Here is a 15087-nt window from a genome sequence, read left to right as displayed (position 1 = left end):
TGGAAAGGACATCCAGGATAGAGTGACAACGGAATCAGATGGTCTGAAATCAGAGACTTGCGGCTTGCAAAAGACAACTACAATACTATGTTTTGGTGTTCATTCGAAAAAGAATTCACCATTCCCCTGAAGCGCTACTGCAGTAATGCTGAACGTATTCAGAAGGCTTACAAACAGAATCTGAACATTACTAAAGCAAAATATCGAAATTTAAGAAGACAGTGTGATAAAATGTTCATACCCATTGAATTCCATCAAGAGTACAAGAACGTGCCGCATTGTACGTCAACAAGAGACTGTTTAGATGGCAAGGACGAAGATGATCCTGATGACATAATTGACTGATTATTCCTATGAGATCACAGTTATCAGTACAATGTTGTTAAGCAATGTCTTATAACACTAACAAGTTTAGTGACGTAATTATACTATAGTGGACAAAAGTACATTACCCCTGGAGTTTGCATATCCTTCAACATTAGGCAACCAACCAGAAAGGTTTGGTTGGTTGCCTGACGAAGGATTTGCAAAATACAGGTGGTAATACACTTTTGTCTACGGTAATACAACCTTATCTTTTCACGTTTATATTTTTTATTTCGCTTACTTTTGTATCCTTACAATTAGTGTGTAAAGAGCATCCCTGTTGATAAATACAGGTTGTCAATAACAATTATCCCCAGTAGCACGCCGACGTGGGACCCATATTTGTGCGACATCGGCCAATGTCGGCGTCGTGGATCTAAACTGGCCCACAATAACCCACCAAGTTCCCATATGGGTCCCACATGGGAACTTGGTGGGCTTGCCGAGGTTGATTTACTGATATGGGTCCCACGTGGGAACTTGGTGGGCTTGCCGATGTTGATTTACCGATATAGGTCCCACGTGGGATATAAATAGGCTTGCCCACCAAAAAGAAAAAAGCATGGAAACATTTCCTTTTTACAATGAATAAATTTGAAACACATGAAATTAACATTTTGATGGTTCTGTGGCAATTATTTGAAAAAGTAATTTTTCGATTCGGCCTCGATCTATGTCGAATCGATGTCGATCGGAGTACGCAGATTGTTTGTCAACTGTTCACAGTTTTAAAACCATAACACCGTATGGCGCCACAAGCGGTGCGAAGCGAGGGAAAAGCAGGAAATATACTTATGACTGTTGTTTGTTTTGGTTTTACCATCAATTCGACGAAATCGTATTTATTATTGAAGGTGAGTATTAAAATTATTTTTCTTCCATTAATAGAATGCATATTTTATCTTTGATTTGCATGAACGATGTCGACTATAGATAAAGAGATCCACATAAACTGTTCCAAATAAATTTTGGCTAGTTTATAGTCCGCGCTCGATGCAAGAAATCTGGTACTGGTTTTGTTGTTACAGGTGCAAACATGTGTAGATATCACTATACTTAGTCGTGAATAATTTTGATTTATGGTCTTCAAGCATAGGAGGAGGCTCAGGCCGAGACGGCCAAACATTGGAACAAGTTTATTTACTACTTTAAAAAAATGCGTTAAAAAGTACTTTAAATTGACAGATTATGACAAATGGAGGTACTATCGAGCTATTGACTACCGAATTGGCACATTTTCGCATAGTTTCAGGTTAGGTTAAGATCAGCAAGATTTTACTTTGTATAAAACAGTGGTAGATGCACACGCATCACAACTGATTTGTGTTAAGTACAAGGGACACAGTGTTGATAAATATAACTTGTAACTCCATTTTAAGTAAGTTAATTTACTATTTTGCTCCTTGTACTTAATAAACTTTAGGTGAGCGCATACTTTCGCTGTTCTGCGCAACGTAAGATCTTGAATCCAACTGTTGGTGTAGGGGAAGAGCATCCGCCTGTCACGCAGCACTTTGGCAGTTCGAGCGTGGGTTGGAATCCCGCGCAGGCCTGACTGAGGCTTTCCTCCGCCCCACAATGAGAATGCCGGGATAGTACGTTCTTTGAAAGGCCAGGGCCACATCCTGTCCAAATCCTAGTTTTACCTGAAGGATCGATCCCTTCTTTTTGTCCTTCCCATGAGTAAATAAATAATCAAAATAAGGTCTTGCCGGTTAGGTCATGTTAGGTTAGTTTCTGTCTGCCACTACGTTGGTTTGCCTGTAACCGCCATTTGAAAACTAGAATTGGCCATGAAAATACAGATTCACACGTAGGTTACTTAGCCTGTGATTGTCACTTAGAAACTAGAATTGCCCCCCCCCCCAAAAAAAGCTAGCTAGGTTGGTCAGATCTCTTTTGAAATAACTTACAGGCTGATGTGCCAGCCATGAAACAAGTTAAGGAAACAGTACAGTGAAATATTCTGATGTAGACCTATCTTTATTTCCATGCAACATTCGCTACCTTATTTTTTTCTTGGTATTATGTTTCTGTTCATAAAGATATGTTTTTATGTATCTACACACAAGTACAAATATCTATCGTACTGGGGTAACTGGAAGTTCTGAGCAGTGACGTGTAAAACTTAGAAAAGTCATTGAATTTGATCTTGGCAAATAAGTGAGAACGTTGCCCTGGGAAAACTTGTTTGAATAGTAATTGAGTGTGAGTGAATTAAGTTAACGTTTTGAACAAGTTGTTGAGCTTCCAAGGACGGGACCTGGAGTTTCACGCGGGATACACCCCTTTTGAAGGGGGATTATACCCCCTTCTGTGCCCTCTGTGGATGAGTGGATAAGCTCGTCGTCTTGGAATCAAGGAGTCTCAGGTTCAATTGCCGGTTGGGGACACAAGAGTTGAGGATCCCTCGATAAACTGTAAGTCCCATTCTTAGGACGTCATCATCATCCCGTTGAAGACAAGCACCATGAGTTCACCTTGTCCAGAGACCTTCGAGTCAAAGACCTGGCTTCGTGCAGAGCACCGATCAGAACCATCTTACCCTTCCCCCTGGTCCGATTTTCTTCCGCGACCAGATTGACCTTTCGTTTCAGCCAATAAAAATACATTAAAGTTGCATTCGAATTCGTCACTGTTCATTTTTAGAGCACCCCCGTTTTCATTTTCTGGGCATCGTCACTTCGCTCGGCAGGGTTGGCTGGTTTAAACCAAGGCTTAAACCAGCTTTTTTTTTTTTTCAAAAAAACCAACTAGTTTAAACCAAAAAACGAAAAATGTTCGTAAAAGTGTAAGTGTTTGTAAAATCTTGATGAACACACATTTGTGGGTTATCACGTTTCACTCCCGTATATTATTCGTATTATATTCAGATCTAAATTCCCCATTCATTATTCAAAATGATTATGCTACAAAAGCAACTTTTTTTTGCATAAGTTTATAAATGTTTGTTTTGTGATTTTTTTTGTAGTTGGTATTATTGTTATGTAATTACAATCAAAGAAAAATTCTAAATATTGTTTCGTTTCAATGTTTACTATTGATAAATTACATCGAAATGCCGTACTTTGTGTGTGTGTGTGGGGGGGGGATTACATACCCCACGAGAGGCATTTAGTGAAATGAGAAGTATCTTTGGTATCTATTTATGTATAAATGAGTCTGAGCCAAAGTGGACTCAAATAATTTGTATCTTTATTAGGGTTTGCCCAAGTGGGCTCAGCCCGAAAAAAGCCACCGGGTTTTTTCGGGTTGGACCCACCTGAAAAAACCCACCTGGGTTTTTGAGCTTTTTCTTAATATATTACTGATACAACCAAGATGATCACATTGAAAGTGATTTTTATCAGATTTTGAACTTTCCTTGGGCGAATTGAATGCTTTCCCGTTAAGGTATACAACATTCAACATAAGACCTTTATCAAGTTCTGAATGCACTGAATGAATAAAAAACCCTTACCTTGGCTTGAGATAATTAAGTAACAAATTAATGCATGGATTATGCTTATAGCCTATTTGAAGGAAGAAAAAAAAAGCAATTTTATATTTTAGAAAATACTTTCCGTGAATCGTGTGCTCGCCAACTCGGCGACGCCGAGGAACGTTGTCCCTTATACGTTTGACGCGTTTAAAGCCATAGATGCCGGTACTACCAGTAAACATGTAGTGCATTAGTAAAACTATTATTATTATTTCTTACCTTTGATGGTAACACAAGTATTCTTCAATAAAATTTAGTTTTCCAACAACAACAGTTTAGTGCAGTTATTTGTAGGTACTCTTCAAATAAGCATTCTGTAGAATCAACACCAACAAAAGCGTAAAAATTCGTCAAATTTAAGAAACTCGATGCTCAGAGTTCCGAAAACTACGTACCCCTTACTATTTTAAGTGCTGAATTCGAACTTTCGTACTAGTGGAAGTTTCGATGTACAGTAAAGAGAGCTGCATTTTCGAGGGAGGAGGAAAAAAAAAAAAAAAAACGTCCCGAAAGAAGTTCACGGGAAATTCCTCCAATTGAACGCACAAAGCATCGGAACTGAATACCTCAACAATATAACTATTTATTTTATGGTGTAAGATATTTAATTTCCTTTAAGACATTCTGAAACATCCTAACTATATATAAAACTACATGAGCTGATGTAAATTATTGAGCACTTCCTGTAGGGCTACAATGATTAAATTTGGCATGATGGTAGCTTTCTGGGACTAACGGTCAGAAAAATTGCCAAAAGTGAATATTTTTAATTTTTAAGGGTTCTAAAGATGGGATGAAAAGTTTCCCCATGTTATTTAAATGGGCCTTTTTTGGACCTATAATCTCATGTTTTGGGTACTTAGAATTGGAATAAAAACTTGAAATTCGGTATGCTTGTACGTTTTCTTAGCAGAACCTAAGTAAATCAGTAAAAATTTAAAAATCCAACTTTAGAGTGGTTTTATAGGGAACTGAAATATCCTTCCCATGTTTTTTTATATGGAACACATTTTACACCCCCAAATTATTGAGCACTTCCTGTAGGGCTACAATGGTTAAATTTGACATCATTGTAGCTTTTCGGGACAAACCCACAGGAAAATTGCCAAAAGTGAATATTTTTTAATTTTAAGGGGGTCTAAAGAGTGGATGAAGAATTTCCCAATGTTATTTAAATGGGCCTTTAAAAAAAACATAATCTCATTTTTTAGGTACCGGTACTTAGAATTGGAATAAAATCTTTAAATTCGGTATGCTTGTACGTTTTTGTAAGCGTTACCTAAGTGAAAAATCAGAAATAAAAATTTCCAACCGTAGAGTGGTTTTATGGGGAACTGAAAAATCTTTCCCATGTTATTTATATGGGACGTCTTCTACACCCCAAAATGTTTAGGCCCTTCCGGCATGATTATAGCATTCCAGGACTAACCGACAGGAAAATAGCCAAAAGTGAATATTTTTAATATTTTTAGGGGTCTAACGGGTGATGAAGAAATTCCCTTGTTATTTAAATGGGAGTTTTCTTGGGATACAAAATCTTATCTTTTAAATAGTTGAAATAGGGAAAGAAATGCAGCTAGCCAAAAGCTAGTTTATTTTATAAAATATGGATTATATCTTTCTTAATGGTCCTAAATTAATTTTCTGGAAAGATCCTTCTTGCAACAAGTGCTCGTGACATTCCTGTAATTGAACGCACAAGGTATTGAAAGTTAACTTCAACAATAAAAATCATTTATTTTACGCTGTTAAATTAATATATTTGGCGTTCATATTTGGCAAACGTTACTGAGGCTTCTGGGATGATTCAATCTGCATTTGTTCGTTCGTCTGCTTGTACCACACATATTGCAGGGAATCACTTCTGATCTTTTAAGTGTAAATTTTTAGAGTACAAGCACGATACACACTAAATTTCCTGTGTAGATTTTGGTGGCATACCAACGTAAAATTTCAAAATGGAGTCAATTTATTTTTTTCAAAATAGCGGGTATGCACGCTACAAAGCGCAATTTTCGGTCTTTTAAGTCGAAATTTTTAGAGTAGAAGCACGAGGTACTTTGAATTAGCTGTATATATTTTGGAGATGATCCAACGTAAAATTTCAAAATGGCGGCCATTTTTTTCAAAACAGCAGTGAATAGAAAATTGTTGCAAGTTGTGACAATGATAATCTTGAAATATAAATCATATTTTAACACTTTTACCCCAAAGACATTGAAATATTTTGATAAAACCCAATTAAACCTGAAAAAAACCAATAAAACCGGAAAAAAACCATATGGGCCATGGTGGGTTGGGCTTTTACAGAAAATCCCTGGTTTTTTCAAACCCTGATCTTTATTTACTTTTCTTACTGTTATGCAAATTAAGTCGTCGTATTTCTTTAATTTGGACCAATAAAAGTCGTTGTTCTATTCCAGTACGTTTTAACCATTTCGTCCGGGGGGGGGCAAAAAAACAGGCCTGAAAGAAACAGTGTTCTTTCGTATTCTATGCCAGTGCAGACGTTACTTAAATGTGAAACTATATACTATTTTGGAGAAAGTTTATTGCTACTTCGTCTGAAAAACATTCAAAGTAAGGCTGGCTGAAATAGTAGACAGATAGAAGTAACCTACAATGTTTTATGAACCTGTTGGAAACAATTTATTCGTTAGATGTGCAGAGTAGTTGTTGTAATGTGTACAACAAGCTTGGAGTGAGAAGCCCTAACAACTAAAAATAAGATGTCTAGTTTGTTTATTTTTATAAACAAGTTTTTCAATTTGGAGTCCAAAATTGGCTACTTGCTATGTTCAAGCAAGTCTTACGTAACAAATCATTCAGACTCAGATCTAGTCTCAAGTAATTTATTTCTATGAAAGGCTTGCTAGTTGTTTTTCTTCTTTTTTTTAACGAGGTTGTTAATACTTTCGCCTTTTATCGGATAAATGCTATCTTCTCATGATTGTTAACTACAGAAAAACCGGGCTCGTAATGCAAACTGTGTCGTTAAATTGGCTCTATTATGAGTATACATCAATAAATAAATAAATGAAAAAATAACGTACACATTAAATATTCATTTAATTATGATATGGAGTCTATTTAGGACAAGATCAAACAAGCAGATAAACAGCGTTAGTATCTTTTAACGTTGTGAGTTAATGTAATCAGTGTATGATTTCTGCGATTTCCGGAGAGGGGGATAAATTCATCAATAGCTCAAAAAAGTGGGGTTTATTTCCACCATATCCAAGGTTGAGAGGTATTTCGAGAAACAGAGAGGAGAAAGTTCCAGCCATCCCCCTACAGATAGAATACTGGATGTAATCATTGTAACATTTTAAACATGCTTTTAAAACCATAAGTTGTCACCTGCTTATTGTGTACCTAACAGTCTAGTAAAAACTGGATGTTTGTATAATTTCATCACTTGCTTTCAGAGTCGCTTGGAGTATCTATAGGAGGAATTGCGGAGGTAAACGTATCATCTATGGTGCACAATTCAAACGGAGGTTGCTCGTCTGCATCACATCGTAAAAGTCCAAATGGACCTTTACCATCCCACTCCCAAATCCAAACTCCATGCAGAATGTCAGCGTTGTCAGTTGCCACTACTTCATGTGCAGATACAGACAGTACCTTCACATCAGCTCGTTTAGGAATTGGCAGTAGTAAGTATCCAAAAATTAAACTGTATTGCTAAGCTTACTTACGTGTGTCGTCATTATTAAATAACCAAACAAAATGAAGACTATATTGCTTCTTTAGAGACATTTTGAACCCTGCTAGCTCGAGAGTGTGGCAGCACGTAGTCAATGCATCGATATTCTCCGACCACTTAGTGTGGCCGCCTTGATCTAGTAGTCTCCGAGATTATCACCAATTTTTGTTAATGAAAAACGAAATTATGGTAAAACTTATGCTTGGAAATTGAAATTGTTATGTTCCAAGCCGTGCGAAGGAAGGGGGGGGGGGTCCGAACCCTTCTCTTCCTCAAAAATAGATTTTTGTGTAACTAATATAAATTTCGTACTAATTACATTTTAAAACATATATATCATACTAAGATTTACTTTTTACAGTGAAACCTTTAGTGTTTAAGATCTCCGAAAGTATTTCTAGATCCGGCGTTCCTTTCGTAATGGAAGTACTTCTTGGCTTTAAAATTCAGAACATATAATCTGTAATTCTAGTTTTATCACATTTTGTTTTGCAGCGCATCCTGTTGGAATGGTTGCTTTGGAACTATTCTGTTCCATATTAGAGGAGGCTTGTGGGCAAGCGTATGTTAGGAGCGATTAAACTCCCAACCTTTTGAATGCTAAACCGACGGGTTGACGATATAAAGTTTGTACCATGAAACAGAAAAATTTATATTTTTGTACAAAACAGCGTCTTGTTAGTCATTTGTTTTTTCTTACTGCCTGTGCGCAGGTAGCAGACAAAATTGGCAGGTAGCAGACAAGTCGACACACCGATATGCCCTCTCGTGGCGCTTCTGGTTTCTTCGCTTGCTTACCAACACACACTTAAGTTTTTATTGTTGCTCTGGCTGAGATTCAAACGAATCCAAATTAGGCAAATTCCGTTCAGGTGTCATAATTGTCACATCACAGAGACGCGATCAACGTTCTTTGAATGTTAAGCATTCCTCGCACCCCATTTGAAACCGTTACTCTGCTAGTATCGATATTTAGACATTGTTCCATATACGGAGGTTCTGCAGAGAAACATTGGAGCATATCATTCTTATACTACATTAATTTGAAAGTTGAAATATCAAATGTAACTGCATTCTCTCGCAACAGGAGTTTTTGCAGTAACCTTTCTCAGCAGAAGACGGTAGAATGCCTAGATATTGACACGAGCAGGCTATTTTATTCCATTAGGACACTTGAAATGCTCTACAGACATATAAAATTGACCCGAATGTGGTGTAATGATTAGGAAAGCCCTCAAACAGCAATTAGTAATTTTCTTGCAATAGACTTTAAAAAAAATAAAAAATAAAAATAAAACTGCTTATGCATTAATTATGAAGCTTTATCAATATGTGATTTAAAATTCATCCCGTATGTTGCTGTGGGTATCGACTTCAGGGTCAATATGAGATATGTGCCGGTCAGAACCTAGATGACTTTTGTTAATGGTAGTTGCGGCACACACGATCTTAAGGTAGAATAAAAAATATTTCAAACAATGTGTACCATTGCCTCCTTGGTCTTGTATTAATTTAGTATTTTTTTCTTTCTTTTGATATTTCAGCCGTTGAAAAAATATTCCAGTTACTGCAGAGAATCCAGCTAGATATGAAACATCTCAAATGTAAAGTTGATAAAATGGAAGCCAAAATATATGAGCTGCACCAAGTTCCCTGTAGTGGTAAAGAAGCTTTGCAATCTATAGAAAATGCAAACCTGCTAGCTGACAAGCTCCCTTTACGCAGTTTGTCTGTGGTTCATAATTTAGAAGAAGATTTAAGACAGAGAGATGGCTTCAAAATTGGTGAGTGGTATTCTTAAGTTCGTATTGACACGAAGTATTTGTAAATATCCTTCAGGTATTGTTTAAAAAGAAAACTTTTATTCTTTAAAAATAGATCTCGTGTGGCCAGATGCTTTTTCGGATGTACAGGTTGTTAAATTAATGCGTACCAAACAATGTAGGGGTGGGTACCTGACATGGAAACAAGAAAATGCTTTGTGACATGTGCATACCGATCAATAGGTTGGGAGATGCAGGCCGTCGAAAGCGTGGGAAAATAAATTTCAGAAGCCTAAAATTCAAACACTGTCCAACCAACGTAGAGAGTGCAGCTTCATATCTCATAAAGGAAGTCGTTGGTGTTCTATTGCAAAAATGCATGTTTCAAAATTCAGCAATGCATACAAAATTAATTTTACAAGGTGATGGTAAGCCAACAATGACTTACACTTCGGCTTTTCGGTGCCTTTGAAGAGTCCTTTCGCACGCAATGCACATTCTTTTAACATACATTTTTATATAGAACAGGTATGACTTCTTTTATGAGATATGTCATGAGCCTATAATATATTGCTGCGTACATGTACACTCATGTCCAAAATAATTGTCGCATATCTATAACTGTCTTCTTGTAAGAATATAATTTGATAATGATTTTGCAGGGTACTTTTAATACTATGTGTATAATCGGAAAACGTATATTTGAGGTAAATTTCACAGGAAACAAATTACAAATACGAAAATTAGAATGAGTAAAACAAAATGTTGCTAAATGGACAAGAAAGTTTTATTTTCGTTTTATTGTTCTTATTTAATGCTCTTTTGACATGAAGTTTGCCACATACATGTCTTTGCCGATTATACACATACTAGCATTATAAGAAATACCGGGCGAATGCGTTATCAAATTATATTCCTACAACAACATTTATAGACATGCGACAATAATTTTGGACATGAGTGTACATCAGCCAAACTGGATTGGAGATGACGTATTTTTTATTTTTATGTATTTTATTTATTTTTTAATCTAAAGCTGATTGTGACGTATTCTTAATAATGCAGTTTCAAATAAAATAAAATCGAATCAACTATTTCTCTAGCGTTAGCAGTTTGGACTGTGAATTCTTAGGACTTATAATTTAGGTGTCCATATTGGATCTTAAATACTACTACTACTACTACCAATAATAATGCAATCCAATACTAGTTCGAAAATCTTGCTTTCACTGTATAGCACCTTCGTGTTTCAACAACAAAATCATAAGGTAGGATGGTTTACGGTTTCCTCGTGTCGTAGACATGTCTACAGTTATGCCTTGTTTGGCAATACCGGTACCATCTTCTACAACCTTTCCAACCATCCGCGGGTTCTCATAAAAATTAAGTGTTTAAGGGCAACTTCCACAGGTGCATGGATTCTCCAAGCCTTCGCTTTGCAAATAATTGAGAAGTCCCTTCACTTTTCGGGAATTCGGGAAGTCCTGGATACTTTCTTTGAAGTTCTCTAGCACCCATCTCCACCTTGGTAAGCGGAATCAGTGACTATGATGATGTCACGGTTTTGCAGGAAGCGAACTTGTAAGACAAACGGGCAATACGATCTCAGCAATTCTCGATCTCAGCATGTCGACGTACGACATGGTTATACAATGATTTAAATCAGCCTGTTCCTGTGCATTTGATTACGATTAGGGATCGAACGACACTGACAGAAGAATTATTTTTAAAAAAATCTACAGTATAAACTTAACGTACTACTCGTATAAGCAACATAACGTAGGCAAAATGTCTTTCTGTTTAATAATGAGCTAATACAGTGTTTTTTTTTTTCCTATGGTATTATGTTCGGACAAAATACTCTTTCTCTTCGAAATTAACAACTTGCAGCAAGGCAAACAGACAAAGATTAAATAAACTTTTGCTGAAAATGGATACTAAACTAAATGCATGTCGAAAACAAATAAATGGAGACATTTGCGTTCAATTATCACATCCAACAATGCGCGGTACATTAACGATCCTGCCTATTATTGCTTGAAATTCAAGAAAATAACAAAGTTTTATTTCAGGCTGTCCGTTAGTTGGAAGTTCTACATAGACGCTGGGGAATAGTTTTCAGTATCCGCGTCCGTTATTGAGAATGTCAGCTATTCAGAAGTAATTTTCACATTGCACCCAATGTATTTCTGCCAGGAAATTGAAAACTGTCCGTTATTTTGAGATGTCCGTTAGAAGTTTTACTGTAAATATAATTTCTATGCGTCGTACAAAAGTCTAATGAAGTCGAAACAACACATTTATCCTTCGATTTTTGTCGTGCGACGAATATGGAATGGTTTAAACAGGTAGTAAAGTGACGTCACTTCAAGATATGTGCACTAGATTCACGCCACGATGTAGTTCGGGGCCCCTAATAATTTTAGGTCCTAGCATTCTGCCGTTTACGGATGAGACTGAGGAAAAGCCCCATTCGCGATGGTGTCGCTGATTCGCCTGTGTAGGATCTGAGTTCCTAAAGAATTTTGTTATATATATATACTAGAGTCTAATTTCATCTTTCGGATGTATGGCGTTTTTTAGTATATATTTTTAGGAATCTTGGAGGGGGATTACTACCAGTGAAATCCTTTGTTTAGGTGCCATTCTCGCATTATCCTAGTAAAAGTAAAGCTTGCGGTAATATCTCCCAAACAATACCAGAGTTACGAGGACAAGTTCCTCTTCGGATCGAATCGAATTCCTTAACAATATGTAGTAAGGGAACTGGAAGTGTTATTGTTCGTTGTGATCATTTTACTACAGGAATATGAAAAAAATTTTGAATCACCATCAGAGTAAAAGGTCATTCTAGAGGACAAAACATAATTCAATAATACGTTAGATACTCTCCTTTCATATGGATCCGTATCTGCTATGCTATACGCGTTCCTTGTCATATTCATTCATCAGTTTCTATTACTGCAGTTCGTGTTTGGAGATTTTTTTTCTGTCATATATCGAGGGTTCAGAGACCAATATGTGTTAATCTAGAAAAATGAAACTAAGAAAATTAGAGTTTTTTGGCATTTGTAGACATTTTAGGGCATTGGTAACGCTGTTATTCGCAGGTAAATAAAATCATTGCTTTCCTTGTTTTTGCCTCTGAAAGAAGTTGTAATTTTCTGTTAATCGCACCGTGCAAGTAAATTTTTAATTTTTGACTTGAAACGAGTGGATATTCTGAGCCATCCACATATCGTTTTCCACTCCCTACTTCCTCTGTTTGACACCGAACGACAATGTCCTGTTAGATTAGCCTTTCGGGCACGTAATAATGCGCTCATGCGTACAATGGATGTTTTTTGTGCAATGTATAAAAGGTTTCTTTGTATTTTAGGAGAAAGTTATATTTTCGTTCGAATTTTATTTATGTAACTTCAAAATTAATCTGTTATTTCTCAATGATGACATTTGCTATTTAAATGTGTAGTCCCTTCTGGTGATACAGTATTATTGCATTGAGTTTTTACAATTTTTTCTTCTTCAGGAGCAGTACAACTCCGATTTCCTGATATACAAACTAGCGACATTGTCCGACGGATTGGGAAAGTCTTAAGTGGTTCGCGAGATTGGGATGGCTACAGATGTAATCGGAGAAGAGAACAGGCTCAAGACTTAGGGGAAGATGCACAGTCGTTCCGCGGGGAACCCGCAAGAGTCCAAGGACCACTTGAATTCACCTTGCAGAGTCACCCCGAAGGGAAAGCCGTGGGGTGATCGGTCCCGCGGCTAGTTGTGATCAACCCTCAGCAGCGTGTCTGATATAAACAAACTTATATGAACGAAATGTCTTATTGAAAATAAAATAGTAGACAATAATATGTTAAAGTACAAGAGAATTATAAACTTCATGAAAGTAACCGTTATTAATAGTTTTTTTTTTAATTTATCACAGTAACTTTCAGTTCGCTAATTTGCAGAAATATTTCCTAGTGATACATTTTTATAAGTTTTATGTTGTATTTTACTGCAAAGAACCTATCCAAATTAAAACTTTATAGTGGCATCCATATTTTACTGAATATAATGAGCTTTCCGAACTTCCGTGCTGTCTGTGTAAGTGTAAGGGATGAGTCCACACTACAGACCAGTGTGCGAATTAACGGATATTTTACAGTGGGATTTAAAAAAAAAAACTTTTGAGAAGTTAAAATTTATGGGAAACTAATAATTTACAGAAGAAAAGAACTTCCTAAATTTTCTCTAAATTATTTCAGGTTAAGTAGAAAGATAAATATTATCTGCATAGTTTCTTTGATTATATATTAGTTTCCCTAGTCGGGATGTGTAGCGGAAAAATTCGATGTTTGAAATAAATTTATTTACAGTGGCTTTCGTTGACGTAGAGTGTATATGATTTTTACGTGTTTAATTTTATTATACATATGATATATTGACATAAGGGTCAGGAAAATGGCCACTTATCAGTGAACCCTTTTTTGAATAAACTAAATAGTTTCCACACGTTGCGGAACAAGAGCTGGTTCCTTCTTCAGTGGAAGGAAACAATGATGTATATGAAGAGTACGCGTTAAGAACAGTGAAGGTCACATTTTGAATATGCTCAAAAAATATTTTCTCCACACCAAAAGATGCAAAATAGTTGGTGAAAATAGGGCGTAGTCCACTCGCGAATGTACACGTGAGCGAATTACGACGTGTTTTCACCATCTTAATTATACATTTTGGTGCTGAGAAAGAATTTTCTGAGCATTTTAAAACGTGCCCTTCATAGTCCTTCCTGCGAACTCTTCATATGGAATGAAATAAAATGGTGAAGACAGTGTCAACGTTTGGTAACTATTAAGTTGATGCAAGAGAAGATTCACTCATTTTTTATGTTGTTTCTATATTAATGATAATAAGTTACGTGTTTAAAAGTATTTATTTCCATTCGTTATGTTGGAAACAGCAAAACAATTGTACAATATATACCTCTATGCAATGAGTGAAGTTCACGAAAAACAAAAAAGTTAGGGAATATGTTTTGTGTAAATTTTATTTTAATTATTTAAAAAAAATAAAAATGTGAATACTTCAATCTGAAAATGTTTTTATTATATACTGTTTTGTTTAGTCTAAATACTGCATCTCTGAAACACGCTAAATGTCCGACCGCCCTCTTGGATCCGCCATAGATAGAAGTGCGGCAAAACTACTTGCACCAGTGACATTTTGAAAAAATGTCTGATGTATCCGATGTCATTTTCTTCTATTTTCATTAGAAAAACATAACTTGAATCCAAAATGGTAGACAAGCATGTAGCGTGCGCCAGAGATGCAGTACATGGCCCTATTCAAATCTGATATGTTGACATATCCATCTGGTGTTAAATCTGTAAAAATTATATGGTCACATCTGGTTTACCGATGTGGGTGGGATCTCCCACCCAGATCTTCCCCATACCCACATTGTCATTTTAGCTTCCATGGTTAACCGATGTAGCTCTATATGGGTCCAACCCAGATCTACAACATGCAATACAAAAGAACATATCCGCACTCAGGTTTGAATAAAACTTTCATATTTAATCATTTAGTGTGAAAAGAAATAGGCTGAGCTCGTACGTTTCGCAATTGTGTATAGAAGCTGGAAGATCAGAAATGTCGCCTATTCTATGTTCCTTGTGAAAAGTACTGGGCGATTCAAATACATTTGAATAGCTCCGTTCTTTTTACAAGGAACATATAGAGCTACATCGATTAAGCATGGGAGCTAGAACGAC

At 36.3% G+C, this 15087-nt stretch overlaps 1 protein-coding gene across 1 annotated transcript; it reads left to right on the top strand.

Moving 5' to 3' along the window:
* The first annotated feature begins 699 nt into the window (after window positions 1-699).
* LOC145690711 (uncharacterized) lies at window positions 700-14402 on the top strand. The gene is made up of 4 exons (XM_081765879.1): window positions 700-1220; window positions 7276-7506; window positions 9101-9340; window positions 12849-14402. Exons 1-4 carry the CDS (start codon window positions 1040-1042, stop codon window positions 13076-13078), a joined length of 882 nt encoding a protein of 293 aa, XP_081622005.1. The 5' UTR covers window positions 700-1039; the 3' UTR covers window positions 13079-14402.
* Window positions 14403-15087: the final 685 nt, after the last annotated feature.

The sequence above is a fragment of the Thermobia domestica genome, chromosome 7 (assembly GCF_964235325.1).
Source record: "Thermobia domestica chromosome 7, izTheDome1.hap1.1, whole genome shotgun sequence".
In the NCBI taxonomy this organism is placed as follows: domain Eukaryota; kingdom Metazoa; phylum Arthropoda; class Insecta; order Zygentoma; family Lepismatidae; genus Thermobia; species Thermobia domestica.
This window is presented reverse-complemented; position numbering and strand designations above follow the sequence as displayed.